The sequence below is a fragment of the Pseudoliparis swirei genome, chromosome 18 (assembly GCF_029220125.1).
Source record: "Pseudoliparis swirei isolate HS2019 ecotype Mariana Trench chromosome 18, NWPU_hadal_v1, whole genome shotgun sequence".
In the NCBI taxonomy this organism is placed as follows: domain Eukaryota; kingdom Metazoa; phylum Chordata; class Actinopteri; order Perciformes; family Liparidae; genus Pseudoliparis; species Pseudoliparis swirei.
Genome location: NC_079405.1, coordinates 6,227,475 through 6,245,430, shown reverse-complemented (window position 1 = coordinate 6,245,430; position 17,956 = coordinate 6,227,475). Strand labels below are relative to the sequence as shown.

The following is a 17,956-nucleotide window of genomic DNA, read 5'->3' as shown; positions in this document are numbered from 1 at the left end:
TGCGATAAATATGGTTGGACAGGCAGAGACTCTCTCTCTCTCTCTCTCTCTCTTCTAGAGTGTTTTCAAAAGGTCTCAAACTTCTGCTGCAGGCAGGCAGACATGAACCCACTCCCTCCATCATCTCCTCGACCCACTTATGACGGAGAGAGCTAAACCTCCGGAATAACTTCCCTCACCCTTCACCTCCGAGAGTGCCCTCTCTTCCTGGTTACCAAGCAACCCGGAGAGGATATTGACCTGTGGTCCACTGAAGCATCCGGACCCAAGCGGCGGTTATATCAGGGTTCTTACACATTTCCACCAATGGATTTCCAGGATTTTCCAGGACTTTAATCCAAATTTCCATGACCAAACATTTTGTGAAATCTCGGTTGTATACACGATCGCAGATTATCCCTCAGCTATTGTTGCTATGGCCAACGAAAAATCGCCTGCTTATAATTTAAGTTGCTTTCTTTTTTTTCAAACTCGGCGTAAATGAACATGTGATTATAACACATTTCCAGGACTTTTCCAAAACTTTTGTGATTTAATTTTTCCCCAAGAACTTTTCCAGGCCTGGAAATGACCATTTTAAAATTCCATGACTTTTCCAGGTTTTCCATGACCGTACGAACCCTGTTATATCATTCATTTATATCCAATCCCAAAGTGACGTGTTGGCTTGTATTTGGTGTTACAAACACCGGTCCGGGGGCCATAGAGCAAAGGACAGTTGTGTGTCCGTCACACGCACGATACTCAGAATTAAGATAAAAAAACCCACCTGCACTGTTTGTCGATCGGGTATCCCGCTGTACACCGATATCTGAGGCACCGTCTGTCTTCCTGCTGTGGTGCTACCACTGGCACTACTGGGAGTGTTACCGCCGCCACCGCTACTACCGGACGTGGTGGCGGCGGTCGTAGTGGCGGTGGTGGTGTTGGTGTTGTTGGAGGCACTACTACTGCTGGCAGCTGTGGTGCTGGAGGAGGCGGAGGCGGCGCCGGTGCTGTTGGCCGCGGAGGCCCCCGGCTCACTCTCCATGGTGCCCTCTGCTCTTCTCACCTTTGACCCCCGACTCTTCTGAATGGCTCTCCTGTGCCTATGGAAGAGAAGAAAAAGAAGAAAAAAAGGGAGAGAGCACATGAGAGAATGTCCTCACGGTGGAACTTTCTTGACGCCCCCGAACCCCGAGAAACTCTACGATGCAGATTGAAAAGAAAAGAAGACGGTGGACGAGCGGAAATAAATAACCGTCTTCAGTGGATGAACAACACCTGGACACGGCAGGTAACGAGCGGCTCATCGCGGAGGACGTGTGGGACCAGCGGCGCACAAAGACTGGCTCTGATGAAGACGTCAGAAAGGAAGTGAGCACCGTGACAGAGATGGAACACTTCTAGGGCCGCAGCCAACGATTATTTTTAATGATCCATTCATCTGAAGACTGTTTCTTAATGAACGGATTCCTGTCTTCGTCTATAAAATGCCACACATAGTAAAAAGAGGCCAGTTTCCCACGGCTCGAGGCGGTCGATTTAAATAGCTTGTTTACGTTGACTCACAAAAAAAAAAAAAAAAAAAAGATATTCAGTTTACCATCGTAGAAGACAAAGAGAGAACGAGAAAGATGGATACAGTTAACTGATCATCAAATAGATGCCAATAAACAGTATTTACATATTTATAATCCTGAAATATAGGAATCAGGAACCCAGTAGGTCTACCTGCCTTGCATACATCACAAGGATGCTCCTCTGTCAGACTAGAGGGACTCGGTAAATAAAGCTCTACATTACAGGGTTCTGACACATTTTGACCAGTGGATTTCCAGGACTTTTCCATGATTTTAAACCAAATTTCCATAAACAAACTAAAATCTCGGTATAAACATGAACAATTTAGAACATGTTGCGTATTGAGAGCGTACGCCGGCTTATATTTTGAGCGTCTTCCTTTAAAAAACATATTAATTATTTCAAACTCGGCATAAAAGTACTCTGTCTATATTTAATATTTAATTTAATTTTACATTGCAGTCATTAGTATTGTATTGTGTATGCATATATGTTGTATATATACATATATATTTTATATTTTACTTTATATACATCTATATCTTTCACTTGTATACATCTATATCTTTCATCCCTGTATTTTATATTTTATTTTTTATTCTCGTGCGTTTAGTTTATTGGTGCTGCTACTGTGACGACAAATTTCCCCTTGGGGATTAATAAAGTATATATCTATCTATCTATCTATCTAAATGAACATGTGATTATAACACATTTCCATGACTTTTCCAAAACTTTTATGACTTACGTTTTTTCCATGACTTTTCCAGGCCTGGAAATTCCCATTTTAAAATTCCATGACTTTTCCAGGTTTTCCATGACCGTACGAACCCTGACATTACTCTCATCTGCAGCAGGACGAGTGTCAGCTGGGAAATGAATGATTTGTTTACGAATTGTTTATTTTGTATGCACAATTTCTCTGCAGGAATATTAAAATATAGGCCTGCATGTTCAAATAAACTACCCCTGCACCCGCCTCGTGATTACGGATAGAAAACAGGCCGTTTCTGAAACTCTGGGCACAAACTAAAGAATATGACATCATTCTCCCAAAAAAAGGAAAAAGAAGTTGAGGCATGGCACACAACACAGCTGGTTGGGGCAGCACAAAAAAATGCCATTTGGGAAGCTCGTGAAAACCAGGAAATTAAGCATGAAAGGTGGCGTGGCTGCCTCTCGTTAGTGGCCTCGCTAAAAATAAAAGAAAACATCTTAAAAAGTGGAGCAATTCACAGAGAGGAACACACACACACACACATTGGGAAGGCAGGTGGGGCCGTTAAGGTGACTGAAACTCCCACTCCCATCATGGAGATGGAATTTCTAGCCTTGAGGTAAGAGGGGTGAGCATTAAGTCATGAGGAGGGAGGGAGTGGGGGGGGGGGGGGGACCAGAGCAAGTGAGGGGTGAAGGTTGAGTGAGCAGGCTGAGGATCTTAAGCCGGTTGGAGTGGAAAGAGGGTGTGTTGGAAGTAATTAAATAAAGACCAATGCTGGTTCGCCATGTTGCAACTCTTAAGCTATTTCCTCCTCCTCCTCCTCCTCCTCATTGTTAGGATTAGGGGGCCGGGGCCAGAGCTCGGCTCTGCAGGCCCACTTACGCCACAAAGAGGACTTAGAAATAAACTGCAATCGTACTGACACCGAATGTTATTCTTTGAAGCGGCAGAGGAAGATCAGCCCCGAAAGGTAAACAAACCAATCACCGAGTGAAAAGGGAGTTTGGGCTTTTAATAAAAACTATCAAATAAAACACACGTATGCAAAATAGGCTGTGGATATATATACAACATACACATACATATATATATATGTGTATATTTTGTTTCCTCTGTAAATTCAGTATTTTAATATTTAGCATTGTGTATTGATTTAGATTTTTTATTAATGCTCTTATGTGCACCCGCTGCTGTGATGCTGAAATGTCCCCTGTGGGACTAATAAAGGAATATCTAATCTAACTAATCAGTTCTAAATCCCCCAAAACAAAAAAAGGTACATTCATTTTTATTTTGCTCTCAAAAAGCTGATATCTAGTCGGACTCTGGTTGTAAACAAAGCCCCGGCGTCATTAGCCTACATCCCAGAGTCCGTGGCCTCTTCGTGTGTGGAGCGGCGAGGGAATCCCCTCTGGTAACGACGCCTTCGCTCGCTGTCCTTCTGAAAGGAGCCAGCCATCCATCAGCGGAGAGACGCGACAGAGAGCGACCCGCTGCACTCCGCCCTTAACCCCACAATGGTTCTGAGATGGTTTCGGGAAGAAGAAGAAGAAGAAATAAAGACAAAAAAAAACACCCGGTACCCACGAGAAAGCGGCGAAGCGCTAAATCGTGGCGGCGTCGGCACGCAGCCGGTCGGCGTCGCGAAAAGAAACACGGCGTCTCCGAGCGCCTCGTACGTATTGATCTGAGCGCGCCTGCGTTGCGCGACTGTCGGATCGGCGTCTGGAGGATGTGCCCGGCCTGCAGGAAGAGGAGCGCCGTGAAGAGACTGTCAGACGTCAGACGCCTCCGTCAGCCTCCACCCGCCGAGTGCACCGATTGGAAAACGCTGACGACCCACATTTAGAAAGAACGACGACAACAACGACGCCGGGCGAATCGATTGATGTGCGATAATGGCTTTCGTAGCCACGTGATCCAGAGATGTGTGTGTGTGTGTGTGTGTGTGTGTGTGTGTGTGTGAAGGGGTGCTCTGCTGCTGAGACAAAGCCCCCTAACCCGGGTGCTCCTACCTCCTCCGGCCCCCCCGACGCGATGCAGGGGTGTGATGCCCCATCCCCCGGGAGCGTGCGGTCCTCCAGCAGGATGCTGCTCCTCTTTGTCTGCCCGGCTGACTGGTCGGCAGGGGCGGAATGAATGGACGAGTGAGCGCGAGCGTGTGTGTGTGTGTGTGTGAGGGAGCGCGTCTCCGTGCCGTGTATCGAAACCGCCAGCACCGCTCGTCAAACCCCCGACACGCAGCGAGCTCGTCGTCCCGGCATCAACACCCCGCTCCGCCAACCGGGCCGCGGGCCGCCTCCTGGTGATCTGGTATCCTAGCGACAGCCAACAGGGGCGCCGACGGAATCCCCGTGAAGAGCAGCGTGCCGATTGGTCGGCGGGATCCTCTCTAATGAAGATGATGGTAATGATTTTACTCTGTCTTTCCCCTCCCCCCCCCCCTCTGGCGCCGCCTGAATACTGATTTATTTATTTTTGACGGATGCTCAAACCCTCCTCCGTAAGGTCGACCGTCTGGTTGTTTTTTGTGTGTGTTAAATCCAAGGTGATGAGGTATTTGATTCAAATGACAGTTTAGAGGTTTTCCTTTAGTGAAAACTGAAGTCTCCATTTCAGTGCCTCAAATCTGAGGGACGACAGGAGAAGTTAGTGCAGTAGACGGAGTAATTGGGCCAATTTTCTATCATAACATTGAGCGGCAATTCACGGCCAGAGCGATGAACCCATCATCTAATGGGACGCTAATCATCATCAATGTTGTGACAAGACTGACACTGATGCACGAGATAAAGGGGGGGGGGAGAAATCAATACAAATGTGGATCCGTCAAGACGCCCATCGTCCTGCTGAAACGGCAGCAGTAAAGCCCAAACTCACGCCATGCATCAGGATCAGCACCGAACCGCCGACCCAGAGCCGTCACGGAAATGAAATGCAAAACAATAAGACGAGAAAATTGCAAATCCTCTCCTAAAATTGAAATGGGAGCAGCCGAATCAACAAAAAAAAACCCTCTCTTTAAATGACAACAGAATTCATTGACGGGAAATAGGAAAGATAAAACCACGGGATAATGGCACACTTATGGTCCGGCCCGGCCCGTTAACACGCCGCCCGACTGTCTGGCCGTATGAAATGTGGCCGTTTGAAGCGCTCGCTGGTGCGACGCGGTGTTGATGGGGGCCGACCGCGCGTGATCGCATTGATTATCATCTTCTCATTAGCATATAGATTAGCTGGCGGCGCGAGCTGGGAGATCGCGAGACGAGAGATGAGGGATCCAAACAAGAAAGGGGGGGGGGGGGGGAATACAATAAAAAAAAGGAAACGGCGTGGCTTCGCAGTGAAGTGGAGGTGTCGGGGGCGGTTCAGCAAAAGGGGCTTTAAAACCAATAACCACCCTTTTGTTCAAAAAGCATTCAAGCTCATTATTACATTTTTAACTAGAACGGGCACTCGGTAGAGCGCATACCTTCACATATCACAAGATTGGGCATTGAATTATGAACATTTTGGCATTAGTTGCATGCCAATTGGATAAAAATTGACCGTGCTATGGTAAAAAGAAGATGTTGACCTTTTCATGACCTTGACCTTGATCTTTGACCCAATTGATCCCAAAATATAATCAAATGGTCCCCGGATAATAACCAATCATCCCAACAAATTTCATGCGATTCGGTTTAATACTTTTTGTGGTATGCGGGTAACACGCATACAAACAAACAAATAAATAAACAAACTAGAATGGGCACTTGGTAGAGCGCATACCTTCGCATATCACAAGATTGGGCATTGAATTATGAACATGTTGGCATTAGTTGCATGCCAATTGGATATAAATTGACCGTGCTATGGTAAAAAGAAGATTTTGACCTTTTCATGACCTTGACCTTTGACCCGATTGATCCCAAAATCGAATCAAATGGTCCCCGGATAATAACCAATCACCCCACCAAATTTCATGCGATTCGGTTTAAAACTTTGAGTTATGCGAGTAACACGCATACAAATAAATAAATAAATACACGGCGATCAAAACATAATGATAAATCTTAACAGATAACACAGGTCACGTCGAGGGATGCGCGGATCTGACTCGGCCCCCAGTAAAAAGGTTCCGCGTCCCTGCGCTCTGCAAAGCAGCGTCTCCGCGGCGATGCCAAGGTCGTCCCCCCGAGGGGTCGCGCCGGTCGATGGGTCTTGTCCGAACAGAGCGGCCGGGGGCACCGCCTTTGTTGGAGTGTGTAAGACAGAGATACCCTCTGAGCCCGAGGCGAGGTCGGTCGGGGCGGCCGTAATTGAGACGTCTGACTCGGGCGGACCTCGCCTTCCACGGCCGAGGAGACCGGCACAAAAGAGACGCTGGCTGCTTTCCAGGTTGAGTAAGTGTGTGTGTGTGTGTGTGTGTGTGTCGACTCCTGCTGTGAGGATACAAAACCCTTTCCCTTGACTCTCCCCAGAGGGGTTCAGCTATATTTGGTGAGGCCCCGGCCTGTGAAGCGCCGACTGCTCCACGAGACGCTCGACAAAAAAAGGAAAAATATCGCTCGGACCGTTAACAAAAACTCTGAAAAATAAAACGCAGCGGGAAGCAGAGGGAGAAGCACGAAGACGAGGCGGTGGCAGGAGTGAAAAGATTCCCCCTGATCTGATCTATAAATACCAGCGCTGAATAGTTCTGGCAAAGCTTTCAGATGAGCGGCACGCTTCATTCCAGCACCGATCCATCCGAGCCTCTCGGGGGGTCGGTCGCACCGAGAGGGGGAAATGAAATAGGTCAGAGATGAGAGAGATGAGCAGCGGCACAGAAGAAGGAGAAGAAGAAGAGGAGATGGACGAGGAATAGGAGTAAGAAGAAGAGAAGGAGGAGGAGGAAGAGGAAGAGGAGGAAGAAGAGGAGATGGACGAGAAATAGGAGTAAGAAGAAGAGGAGGAGGAAGAGGAAGAAAGAAGAAGAAAAGGAGGAAGAAGAGGAGATGGACGAGGAATAGGAGGAAGAAGAAGAGGAGGAGAAGGAAGAAGAAAGCAGAAGAAGAGGAAAGAAGAAGAAGAGGAGATGGACTAGGAATAGGAGGAAGAAGAAGAGGAGGAAGAGGAAAGCAGAAGAAGAAGAGGAAGGAAGAAGAGATGGACGAGGAATAGGAGGAAGAAGAGGAGGAGAAGGAGGAGGAAGAGGAAGAAGAAAGCAGAAGAAGAAGAGGAAAGAAGAAGAGATGGACGAGGAATAGGAGGAAGAAGAAAGCAGAAGAAGAGGAAGAAGAAGTGTTGTGCTTCACTGCCTTCATCCGACTCGAGCGCTTTCAATTTCCATCCCCTTTGCCACGTTTTCGTCACTTTGTCTGTTAAACATCGTTTAGTCACGATGGGTGACAACAACGTCTCCTAAAGCACGTGAAGTTAGACAACAACGTCTCCTAAAGCACGTGAAGTTATTTGCTGTATATTCCCCTTATATTTGTCCTAGAGTCGCACCACGTCCCCCTCAGTATATGGGCATATATAAAGAAGCAAGCCCTCGACTACGAAGCGGTCCTCATCGGACGCCCCGCAGCAAATCCACTTCCCACATCTGCAGCGACCTCGAGGGGTTTCTGTCGTCACCGTGACTTAAACACGTACGGGAACGCGTCTGGCGAGCGTCGTGCCAGCGACGGCGTGCTCGCGGTCTGGTAGAGTCAGACCGGTCCGGATGTTCCACCCCCGAGCGAACGCATCGAGCCTCTCTGACGCCGGGCCTGCTCGTCTCTCATCGAGGCAGCGCGAGGCGCCAGAGAAGAGTCAAGCGGGTCCGGAGGAGGGAGCGCCGCGTCTCGCATGCAAATACGTCTTAAACAAAACATGAGCGGGACGTGTGGCTCTCGCTCGCCCGTTAAATAAACAAACTAGAACGGGCACTCGGTAGAGTGCATACCTTCGCATATCACACGATTGGGCATTGAATTATGAACATTTTGGCATTAGTTGCATGCCAATTGGATAGAAATTGACCGTGCTTTGGTAAAAAGAAGATTTTGACCTTTTCATGACCTTAACCTTGACCTTTGATCTAATCAAATGGTCCCCGGATAATAACCAATCATCCCACCAAATTTCATGCGATTCAGTTTAATACTTTTTGAGTTATGCGAGTAAAACGCATACAAATAAATAAATAAATACACGGCGATCAAAACATTACCGTCCGCATTTTCAATGCGAAGGTAAACATCGCAGCCTTGAGGAAAATCCACGCGCTTCGTCGCTGAACCCGTCGCTGCTATTTATTCCGTAAATAAGCAAATTACCGGGCACGATCTGACCCTCTTGAGATTACAGATAATATGAGGAGGACGGTGGCCTAGTGTTACCGTATCTGGAGAATAGCGATGTTGTAAAGTGACTTTAAATACAGGAGCTAAACCATTCCTATATTTCATACGATTTCAGCGGCATCTCTGTGGCTCCAAACGGATGTGAAAATCGGCACGGGTCATCGGGCGCCGCCTTGTAAAGTGGCTGTCTGACCTCATTGGCCGGAGGAAATGGATGCTGAAATAAAGCATGCAGACAGAAAGCCATCGCAAAAGCGAGTTAACCACAAGCCACTCTGTCCATTAAGAGCCCGACCTCGAGTGCTCCTGTAGTCGTACAAGTTTATCTGAATCAAATGGGCTCTGCGGCTACATTGGATTACTTTCGGCGCGTATTAAAATATACTCATCCAGCATCCGAGAAAGGAGCGGCACGCGAGTGTGATTTACAGATTAAATTTGGGTGAAGCCGATTTAATCTAGATGTTTTGCAGTGCACTGATATTACATATGATATTTTTAAGCAATATATTTGTAGAAGTCCACCGTCGGCTGTTCTGACTGATCAGTAAAGCTTTAAGTAACGTGACGTATTAGTGCATATTACAGATATGCTTTTTACAGATGTTGTGTTGGATAAGAAAAACGGAATCACGTCTAAGGAGAGCTGAAATTATTCCTCATGAGAGAACATTTAAAATCACCTATTTAGACACCAAATCATACAAGCTACTATTTTCATAAACAATTGATCGCTTTTCATTTCTTAAGCAAACATGTCAAATTTGCCGATTCCAGCTTCTGCTTCCAGAAAAACTGCATATCTTTGCGTTTCGGACTATTTGGTTGAACAAAACAGGCGATTTTAAGACGTTTTCTTACATTCTAGGAAACATACAAACCAATAAGAGCAATAGGGGAAACAATAATAATAAAAATAGTACTTTTAATGGAAACAACTGCCCGGCTGCAAACACACCCACGTGACCGAACACTGTGTAAACCAAACACCAACTACCAGGGACCTTAATGTGACTACATAGAGGTCACTGAAAGGTCATGGCTACACCGAGGGGGCGGGTGACCTACACTTAACACGTAACTCCTCCCCCTTGCCAAAAGCCATGACCTTTGGGGACCTAAGTTCCTCTCGCGAGCACCTGGCTAACTTTAGCAACATATTTTTAGAAGGATAAAGCAAAGTGCAAACTACAAAAGCCGTAGAAGAGTTGCCGTCGCGTGGCCGTGACGTACAAATAACACACTTGTTGTTCTCACACACTGGTTTTCCATTCATGGTTCAACTTCTCCTCGGTCGCGGCGCTGAATTCCTCCACGACACGAGCTAACCCGGAGCTACGTGGCTTGTTATTCATCACCGCACATCTTGTTTTTAACGTACGGAGGTTCAACTGACCGTTAAACACCGCGAGAGAGCGGCGGGCGAGCGAGAAGCAAACGCTGCCTGTTGTTGTTGTTGTTGTTTTGGGGCCCCGAGAAGACGTTAGCTCATACCACACGTTAACTCCACGCGTTCCGACACACACAGCGCTACACACAGACAAACACACACACAGGGACTGACCCCCGCCCGTGCCGAGCGTGACACCCCGTGTGAAGAATCGAGCTACGCCGCCGCGCTTACCGTTGTCGTGGAAGCCTCGGAGCCTCGCTTGCCTCTCTTGCCGCTGGCTGTTTTCTTTAAACTGATATTCTACACCATTTTCTGGATAGTGGCTCGGAGCAGAGCAGCGAAAGAGCAGAGCGGGGAGGAGCCCGGAGCAACTCTTTGCATTTTGCGTTCCTAACCGACAACGTGACGTGCATTTGACCAATCAGCGCAGAGTATGATATGTGACCCCGCCTCTTCTGCTGTCAGCCAACACCCACACCCCTCCCGCCCTACGCCCCTCCCCCTTCCTCCCCCCCCCCCACCCCGCCGGCCTTGTGGCTGGTTCCATGCGCCTGTCAAGCGGGGACCGCTGTCTTCGTCGCCATGGCAACAAGGGATTTAACCCTTTGCTCCAGAGCCTTAACTATAGTAAAAGTATCAGTAGTAAAGCAAAAGTAAAAAGTGCTGCATTTAAAACATATTTATCAGCAAAATCTACTGAAGTTACGATACGGTAGATGAAGGAAATATTGCTGTGCAATACAAAAGTGAGAAAAGTGCAAATATAGAGCGCATATTCTAATGGTTGTGGTGCAAATTTAAAATATATATATAATACAAAGTCAACATCAGTTAACAGTATGGATCAATTAAAAAAGAACGGTAAGGATCAGTCTCGGTGCGCACACGTTAGTATTAGATCAGAAGAATAGGTGAAAGAGAACATGACTAATTTAAACTCTTTTATCAATTTAATCAACAGCAATGCACCATATTTTATATCATCATATGTGTGTAACTCCGCTGTCCTGTGAGAACCACGTATCTCCCAAAAGTCGCAGTGTTCTGTCTTGTAAACTGAAATGAAACTAGTACAGATGTGTTTCATAGAAGTATAAAGTTGTGTTGAATACTCAAGTTTAGTTTAGTTTAGTTTAGTTTATTAAGGATCCCCATTAGTCTACACCGTAGTGGAGACTATTCTTCCTGGGGTCCAGGCAAAAAAACATTACAACACAATACAAATACATAAAATGCAGTACAGCATGATCAATTATCACAAAAACACTTCGACTTAGAAAACAAAATTTACATTAAAAGTAAAATAATAATACCTAAATACCTTAAATACCTAAAATAATAACCTAATCTACGATAATTTCCTTTCTGATTATTGCTGCCTTAAGTTTCCTTTTAAAATCACATTTATTTCTTGTTAGAGTCACACATGAGGGGAGCACATTCCAGTATGCAATGGCTCTGTACATTACTGATTTCTTCGTATAGAGTATATGCATTGTTACATTCTACTATTGATGTTTTCAGCTGGGTACTTAAGAGTGTTACAGGAGGACCAGAGCAAAATCTGAAAGATAACGATGTATTCATTGCCCCACTTGAAAACGGCCTTTTTGTTGTCCCCTCCAGGAAGGTCAAAGGTCAGGATCAGGACCCACGAACTAAACAGCACCACTACAGCTGAGATTTGGGATTTTGGGCACTATAGCAAGTCAGAAGAAGCTTTTGTATTCTTTTTCTCACAGTACTTGCTCGTAAACACTACAAGGTACAATTTATTCTTCGTCATCGCCATAGACAACATGTTGACCCTAAATTAAGACCATTCTGGTGTGTGTGAGACACATTAAGCTCAATTTTAAAGTGTGTGCATTTGCTTTCTCTGAATTTTCACTTGGTCTTCATCAGCAAAAAAAATAACAAAACATAGCCTGAACATTTATTACATTTTATGTGTGATTTTTTTTTTTTTATAATCTTTTTTATTTCACACATAGCACATTTCTACATTCTTTTAACCCCTATTTTCTTTTTTAATGACATTTTACTGGTTTAAAACCTATTCTGTTGTCTCATTATTTAGAGGATAATGATGAAAATGTAGCTATACAAAAACCTTACGTTGGCCTTCTGCATATATATTGTGCGTCCTACGAGAAATATTGTGATGCATCGATAATATCAAGTACCAATATAGATAATTGGAGATCTCTGCTGGTATAATTTCAAGTTTCAAGTTTCAAGTTTTTATTGTCACATCCCCTTTTATACAAGTATAATCGGTTCGTGAAATTCTTATGTGCAAAACACCCGACAGCAGTAGCAGACTAAAAAAAGAATAAGAATGAGAATAAACTATACAATATCCACACAAAAAAAAGAAGAAGAAAGTATTAACGACCACGTGGAAACGGCCGAGCACGGGGCCAAACCCAACACCAATGAATCGCTCATGTTTCAGTGGGTCGCTATTGTGTTGCTCGCAACATGAGCGAGGGAGTGCATTCACCCGCTCGCAAATACTGAATAATTGATGGGAATATGACTTATATGCTTGGCCCCTTGAGTTAATTATCTGGTGTTTTCATAGCTCCCTTGATACCTCGCTCGCAGCATCAGCATGAGCACAGTGTCATTCCAGCTACTCAGTTAATCCCCAAAGACCCACAATGGGCTCGCAGCCAGACAGACGGTGGGATATTAATGTTGCTGCAGAGGTATACCACGACATTCAAAGCTCTGCTGGGCCGGGACGTATACCTGCATGGTGATGTTTATGCAAGATAATGGGCCAGATGTAATGTGGAGATATACACGAGAGTGCTAATGGAATATTTATGCGGGCTCCCGTTCGGCTTGGCCGATCCTCCATTTCAACGGGGTCGGGGATCGGGTTGGTTGGTTCTCTATCCTCCGAGCAAAGTGTCCCTGTGAGTCTCCACGCTGCCGCTCACTGGGTTGAAGCGGAACATTATGAGATAGAGGTCAAGCCTGGAACTAAATCACATGTGGCAAAACGATTTGCGTGAAATAGCTGTTATTCAGCTTTACTATTTCGTAGTTCATATTTTGAACACACACATGTGTTTTAGCTCATGCTTTCCGTATTTATTTTTTGTTTTTTAAAGGGAGGTAAGTGCAGAAGTGCTTCAAACGTGCAGTCTTCTCAATGGCCAGCAGGGGGCGACTGCTCTTGTAGGAAAACGAGTCCTGATTGTATGGAAGTCTATGAGGAAATTACTTCTCACTTGATTTATTACCACATAATAAACATCGCAAACACAAGTTTACGATCTAAATCGCTCGTTTGAAGTCTTCTTCGATACATGATGTTAGATACAAGGATTATCCTGTTGGTATAATAAAAATAATAAAAAAGGTAATTATGGTCCCACTTATAGTGAATAGAATAGGCCGTAAAGCAATGTGTGCTTTAGGCTTCAAAAGAGTCAATGCACTAAACAACGGTGACGTCACAGTGACTGTCGACTTCTGATATACATTAGATTCTTTTTTAACTTGTGAGTCTGCCACTGTGCAAGATGGAGGCACATAGCTTTTCAGGTGTGTATAGTTTAGATCAAAGTGAAGGTCGAGTTTGAAGATGGGTGTGGGTCGATTGTGGGCACCGGACGTAATGGGGTGGTAGGGCAATAGGCCCCTCCCACAATGACTATACGGAGTACAATTCTTTACATTTAAAAGGTTTAATTATTCGGGGGAAACTATTTAAATTGACAAGAATTGAGAGTTAACGTGTAACATATTCCCTTCCAGACTGTGTACAAAGGTTGTTTTCAATATATGAGCGTAAATATGATTTGAGAGATGTTTGTAAGTTTACTGTAAAAAAAAAAAAAGCTAAAAGAGGGAATAAAAGAATATGCATTTCTATTGTAGGAGTCCAATTATGGAACAACCTTAAAATGGATGTAAGAATGGTCCACTCATTTTTGTTTTTCAAAAGGATTATTTATAAAACAATTTGTGTGATTGAAGCGTATGAATGTTTATTCTTTTTTTTCTTTATTTCATATTACTTATCTGATTAATTTGATAATAATAATTTAGGATAGGAACATATAAGTATTGCTTCTACCTTTACCTTCTTAGCCTTTTTGTTTCCTATATTATATTGAATAATATTGTATTGTATTGCACTGATTGACTGAATACAAAATACACAACATTAAACTATTTGAAAGCTGTCACATCACTGGCTGTGATTTTACATTGTGACCTAAGTGAACATCAAATATTCAGCATTGTGCAATGATATCTTTAAACCACCGTCTATCTTATCTGACACCGTCTAATTTTACATTAGGGTCATGACTCGTGCTACATAAAGAAAAAAACAGCAAGTGTGTTAATACGACACCATGGTTCAACGATTCACAGCTAAAGTAATCTGTCGCTTTATCTTAAGGTTAAAGAAATTAGCCGTAAAACCCACGACGAGCTCTTCTCTGAGACAGATAGTGAATTCATTTTGATTGGAGCGTGGGAGGATGACCTTAAACTGACGGTGAGTGAGCAGGATTGACTGCAACTCGGTTGCATTACCGCAAAATTAAAACATAACATGGATTTTTGTCCTGGAGAAGTCAGCCTGAACATTTATTACATTTTATCTGTGAAGTATTTGTTTAAATATTCTTTTTTATTTCACATTTAGCACATTTCTACATTCTTTTAACCCCTATTTTCTTTTTTATGATTTTTTTTTGGTTTGAAACCTATTTTGTTGTCTCATTATTGAGAGGATAATGATGAAAATGTAGCTATACAAAAACCTTACGTTGGCCTTCTGCATATAATATTTTTGAAACTCCCCATAAACCATGCAAGGGAGCAACTCTTCTGTTAGCTTCTACATGCAGTTTCTACATGTTGTACATGTTGTGTAGAGACTCTCTTGTGGCTGACGAAAAGAGCTGATTTAGCCTTTAAGTGGAGGTGAGGATAAAGTGACGAGTCCACAGAGGTTCAGTCAATCGGCAAGTAACTATCATCTTGACCTGATGGTTTATTATGACAGGTATGAGTATGACATGTGACTTTCATATTCCTTTCTTTTTATTTTTTATTTGGGTTTCTTTAATAAGGTAAAGTGCACATTAATAAAAACATTTCTGTAAATATGCCAGTTAACCAAGAGGCTATATTTTTCATCTCTAGTCCCGAGTAAATCTCAATACATGGACAGCAATACGTGTTATGCAACATGAGAACAATTAGAGAAAAGTTACAGTAGATACACACAAAAAAGAATGGATGAAATATTTCTTGTTGATACCAAAATAAGAGACATGTGACATATTAAAATTAAACGCGAGTACGGCAGTGAAGCTTGTGTTCGAGGAAGAAGTCAAAGGTTGGAGAGGTCAGAGGTCAAAGTTGCACAGCTGAGATCAGGAATCCTTTCTTGGGCCTTTTTGAAGTTGGCAAACAAAAAAAGGTGAATGATCAGTGTGAATTATGCAAATTAGGAGAAATTGAGAATGAATCACATTTTCTTTTGTATTGTCTTCATTTTAATCAATTTAGAATATATCTATATTCAATTTGATCCTGAAATGTGTCCACGCAGCGTCGATGACAGAATGGATTCTCTTGGTTTCTGGTCTCTTTTTTTCTGGTGTCCTGTACGCCTGTTTGGTCTGGGGCATATTATTCATGCATGACACCCTAATAATCATAATAATAAAAGATCAGCCACAGAGTGAGGCATTGTGACATTTCAATGAGTGACAATGGAGACATAACTTCATTCAACACAAGAAAATACTGAACGGTCACCGCCCACTTCAAAAGCCAACAAGGCTTTTATTAAGTTTGTGTTCTCCACCACATTTATTCATCCAGGAAATGCTCGGCACGCATGTCAAGCTCCACCCTCTGTGCCCACACGAATTATCTGACGACTGGAGTCACAAAAGCCACCAGTTGTGGGTGAAGGCGAATGCCTTGCTCAAGGGCACTTTGAGATTGATTGAATTAATGACAACTCCCCTTTAAAAAAAAAATAAGTTCCCTTTAAGCCATCTACTATGACCTGTGTGTGTGTGTGTGTGTTTTAGTCGATATTGTCCATATATGACACACGTGTTACGTGGTGTTATGATCTTGCATGTGTCTTCCACAAGGGGGCGCCATCCTGTAATCTACCTACTAACTGCACACTGCTCAGGCACGCAGTCATTTGGACAAATGGGTGCGAGATAAGACGTCGCGTATCAGACACGTGACTTCACAAGCCAATAATGAAGTGGTAGTCTGTGGAAGATGCCAGTGTGTGAGCATCACCCTCACACATCTACGCACTGTCTGGCATTCAAATCAAGAGATTTAAAGAATGAAATAAACCGTGTCAGTTCAACAACAAGTGTGTCACATGTCTTTATGTTGTCATCATTCTGAACCAGTAAAATGTGTTGACACTCTTATCCAGGAACGGGTGGGTAATTGTTCCCCTGAAACAATGACAATTCCTGAAATGAAAGGCTGCGTGCGCTGGCTTCATCTCTGGTGAGGCCCGTCTTGTTTGCTTTTACTATTCGCTTCAAACAGAGAGACTGAACCTCCACCTTGATGCCTTTTTGAACATTAAAAAAAAAATGTAAAAAAAATTGGGGGAACGGGCGACGGAGCGGAGCTCTGACATCAAAGTTTGCTTATTGGTTCAAGAATTTCTCCGTTTTCTCCTCATTGTTGTGCGGAGTTCTCCAATGCGTCTGACTCGGTGTTTGTACAGCAGGGATGACTATTGTCACATCGGAGGATATTTAGTCTGATTCGGCCCCGGCAGACATCCAAGTTTCAAGTTTTTATTGTCACATCCCCTTTTATACAAGTATAATCGGTTCGTGAAATTCTTATGTGCAAAACACCCGACAGCAGTAGCAGACTAAAAAAAGAATAAGAATGAGAATAAACTATACAATATCCACACACAAAAAAGAAGAAAGTATTAACAATATATATATAAAACAATGTAATAGAATATACATCATGGCAATATATATATATAAAACAATGTAATAAAATATACACTTTTTTTGAGACTATATATATGTATATACATACAATATATATAAACAATGTAATAAAATATACACCATGGCCATAGATATTCACAGAATATGTTCTGGTGTATAGTTTTAATGAGGGTCTCAGTCCTTGTTCAGCAGCCTGATGGCCTGACTGAAGAAGCTGTCCCTCAGTCTGTTTGTGCGGCACTTGATACTGCGGTATCGCCTGCCTGACGGTAGAAGGGTGAACAGTTTGTGGCCGGGGTGGTTATTGTCTTTCATCATCCGTTTGGCCCTGGCCACGCACCGCTTGGTGTATATGTCCAGGATGGAGGGAAGCTCACCTCCAACGATGTACTGTGCCGACCGCACCACCCTCTGTAGTGCCCTACGCCTCAGGGCGGTGCAGTTCCCGTACCAGACGGTGATGCAACCTGTCAGAACACTCGATGGTACTGGTGTAGAATGTTCTGAGGATGCGGGGCCATGTTGAATTTCCTCAGTCGCCTAAGGAAATACAGGCGTTGTTGGGCCCTTTTCACCACGTGAGTGGTGTGCGTGGTCCATGTGAGGTCCTCGGAGATGTGCACGCCGAGGAACTTGAAGCTGCTGACCTCTCTACTGCAACTCCGTCTATGGAGATGGGGTGTGCTCTCCTCTCCGCTTCCTGTAGTCCACGATCAGCTCCTTGGTCTTCTTGACGTTGAGGACGAGGCTGTTCTCCTGGCACCACTGTACCAGTGATCCAACCTCCTCCTGTAGGCTGTCTCGTCGTGCCGGTGATCAGCCCCAACACTGTTGTGTCGTCAGCAAACTTGATGATGACGTTGGAGCTGTGCATGGCCGTGCAGTCGTGGGTGTACAGGGAGTAGAGAGAGGGCTCAACACGCATCCCTGAGGGGCTCCGTGTTGAGGGTCAGCGGCTCTGAGG

General features: G+C 44.2%; 1 protein-coding gene across 3 annotated transcripts in view; it reads right to left on the bottom strand.

The window, feature by feature from the left end:
* phc2b (polyhomeotic homolog 2b (Drosophila)) overlaps positions 1 to 10,328 on the bottom strand; it is a 31,119-nt gene extending 20,791 nt beyond the window's left edge. Inside the window, exons 1-2 of one of the 3 annotated variants that reach the window (XM_056437774.1) lie at positions 10,226 to 10,328; positions 770 to 1,088 (exon numbers count right to left, since the gene is read on the bottom strand). In XM_056437774.1, coding sequence (XP_056293749.1) covers positions 770 to 1,030 — 261 coding nt within the window. In that variant the 5' untranslated portion in view covers positions 1,031 to 1,088; positions 10,226 to 10,328. Of the gene's footprint in view, positions 1 to 769; positions 1,089 to 4,299; positions 4,407 to 9,997; positions 10,039 to 10,225 lie in introns of those variants that run through there. The other 2 variants (XM_056437775.1, XM_056437773.1) reach the window with 2 other exon arrangements.
* Between the last annotated feature and the right edge of the window lie 7,628 nt (positions 10,329 to 17,956).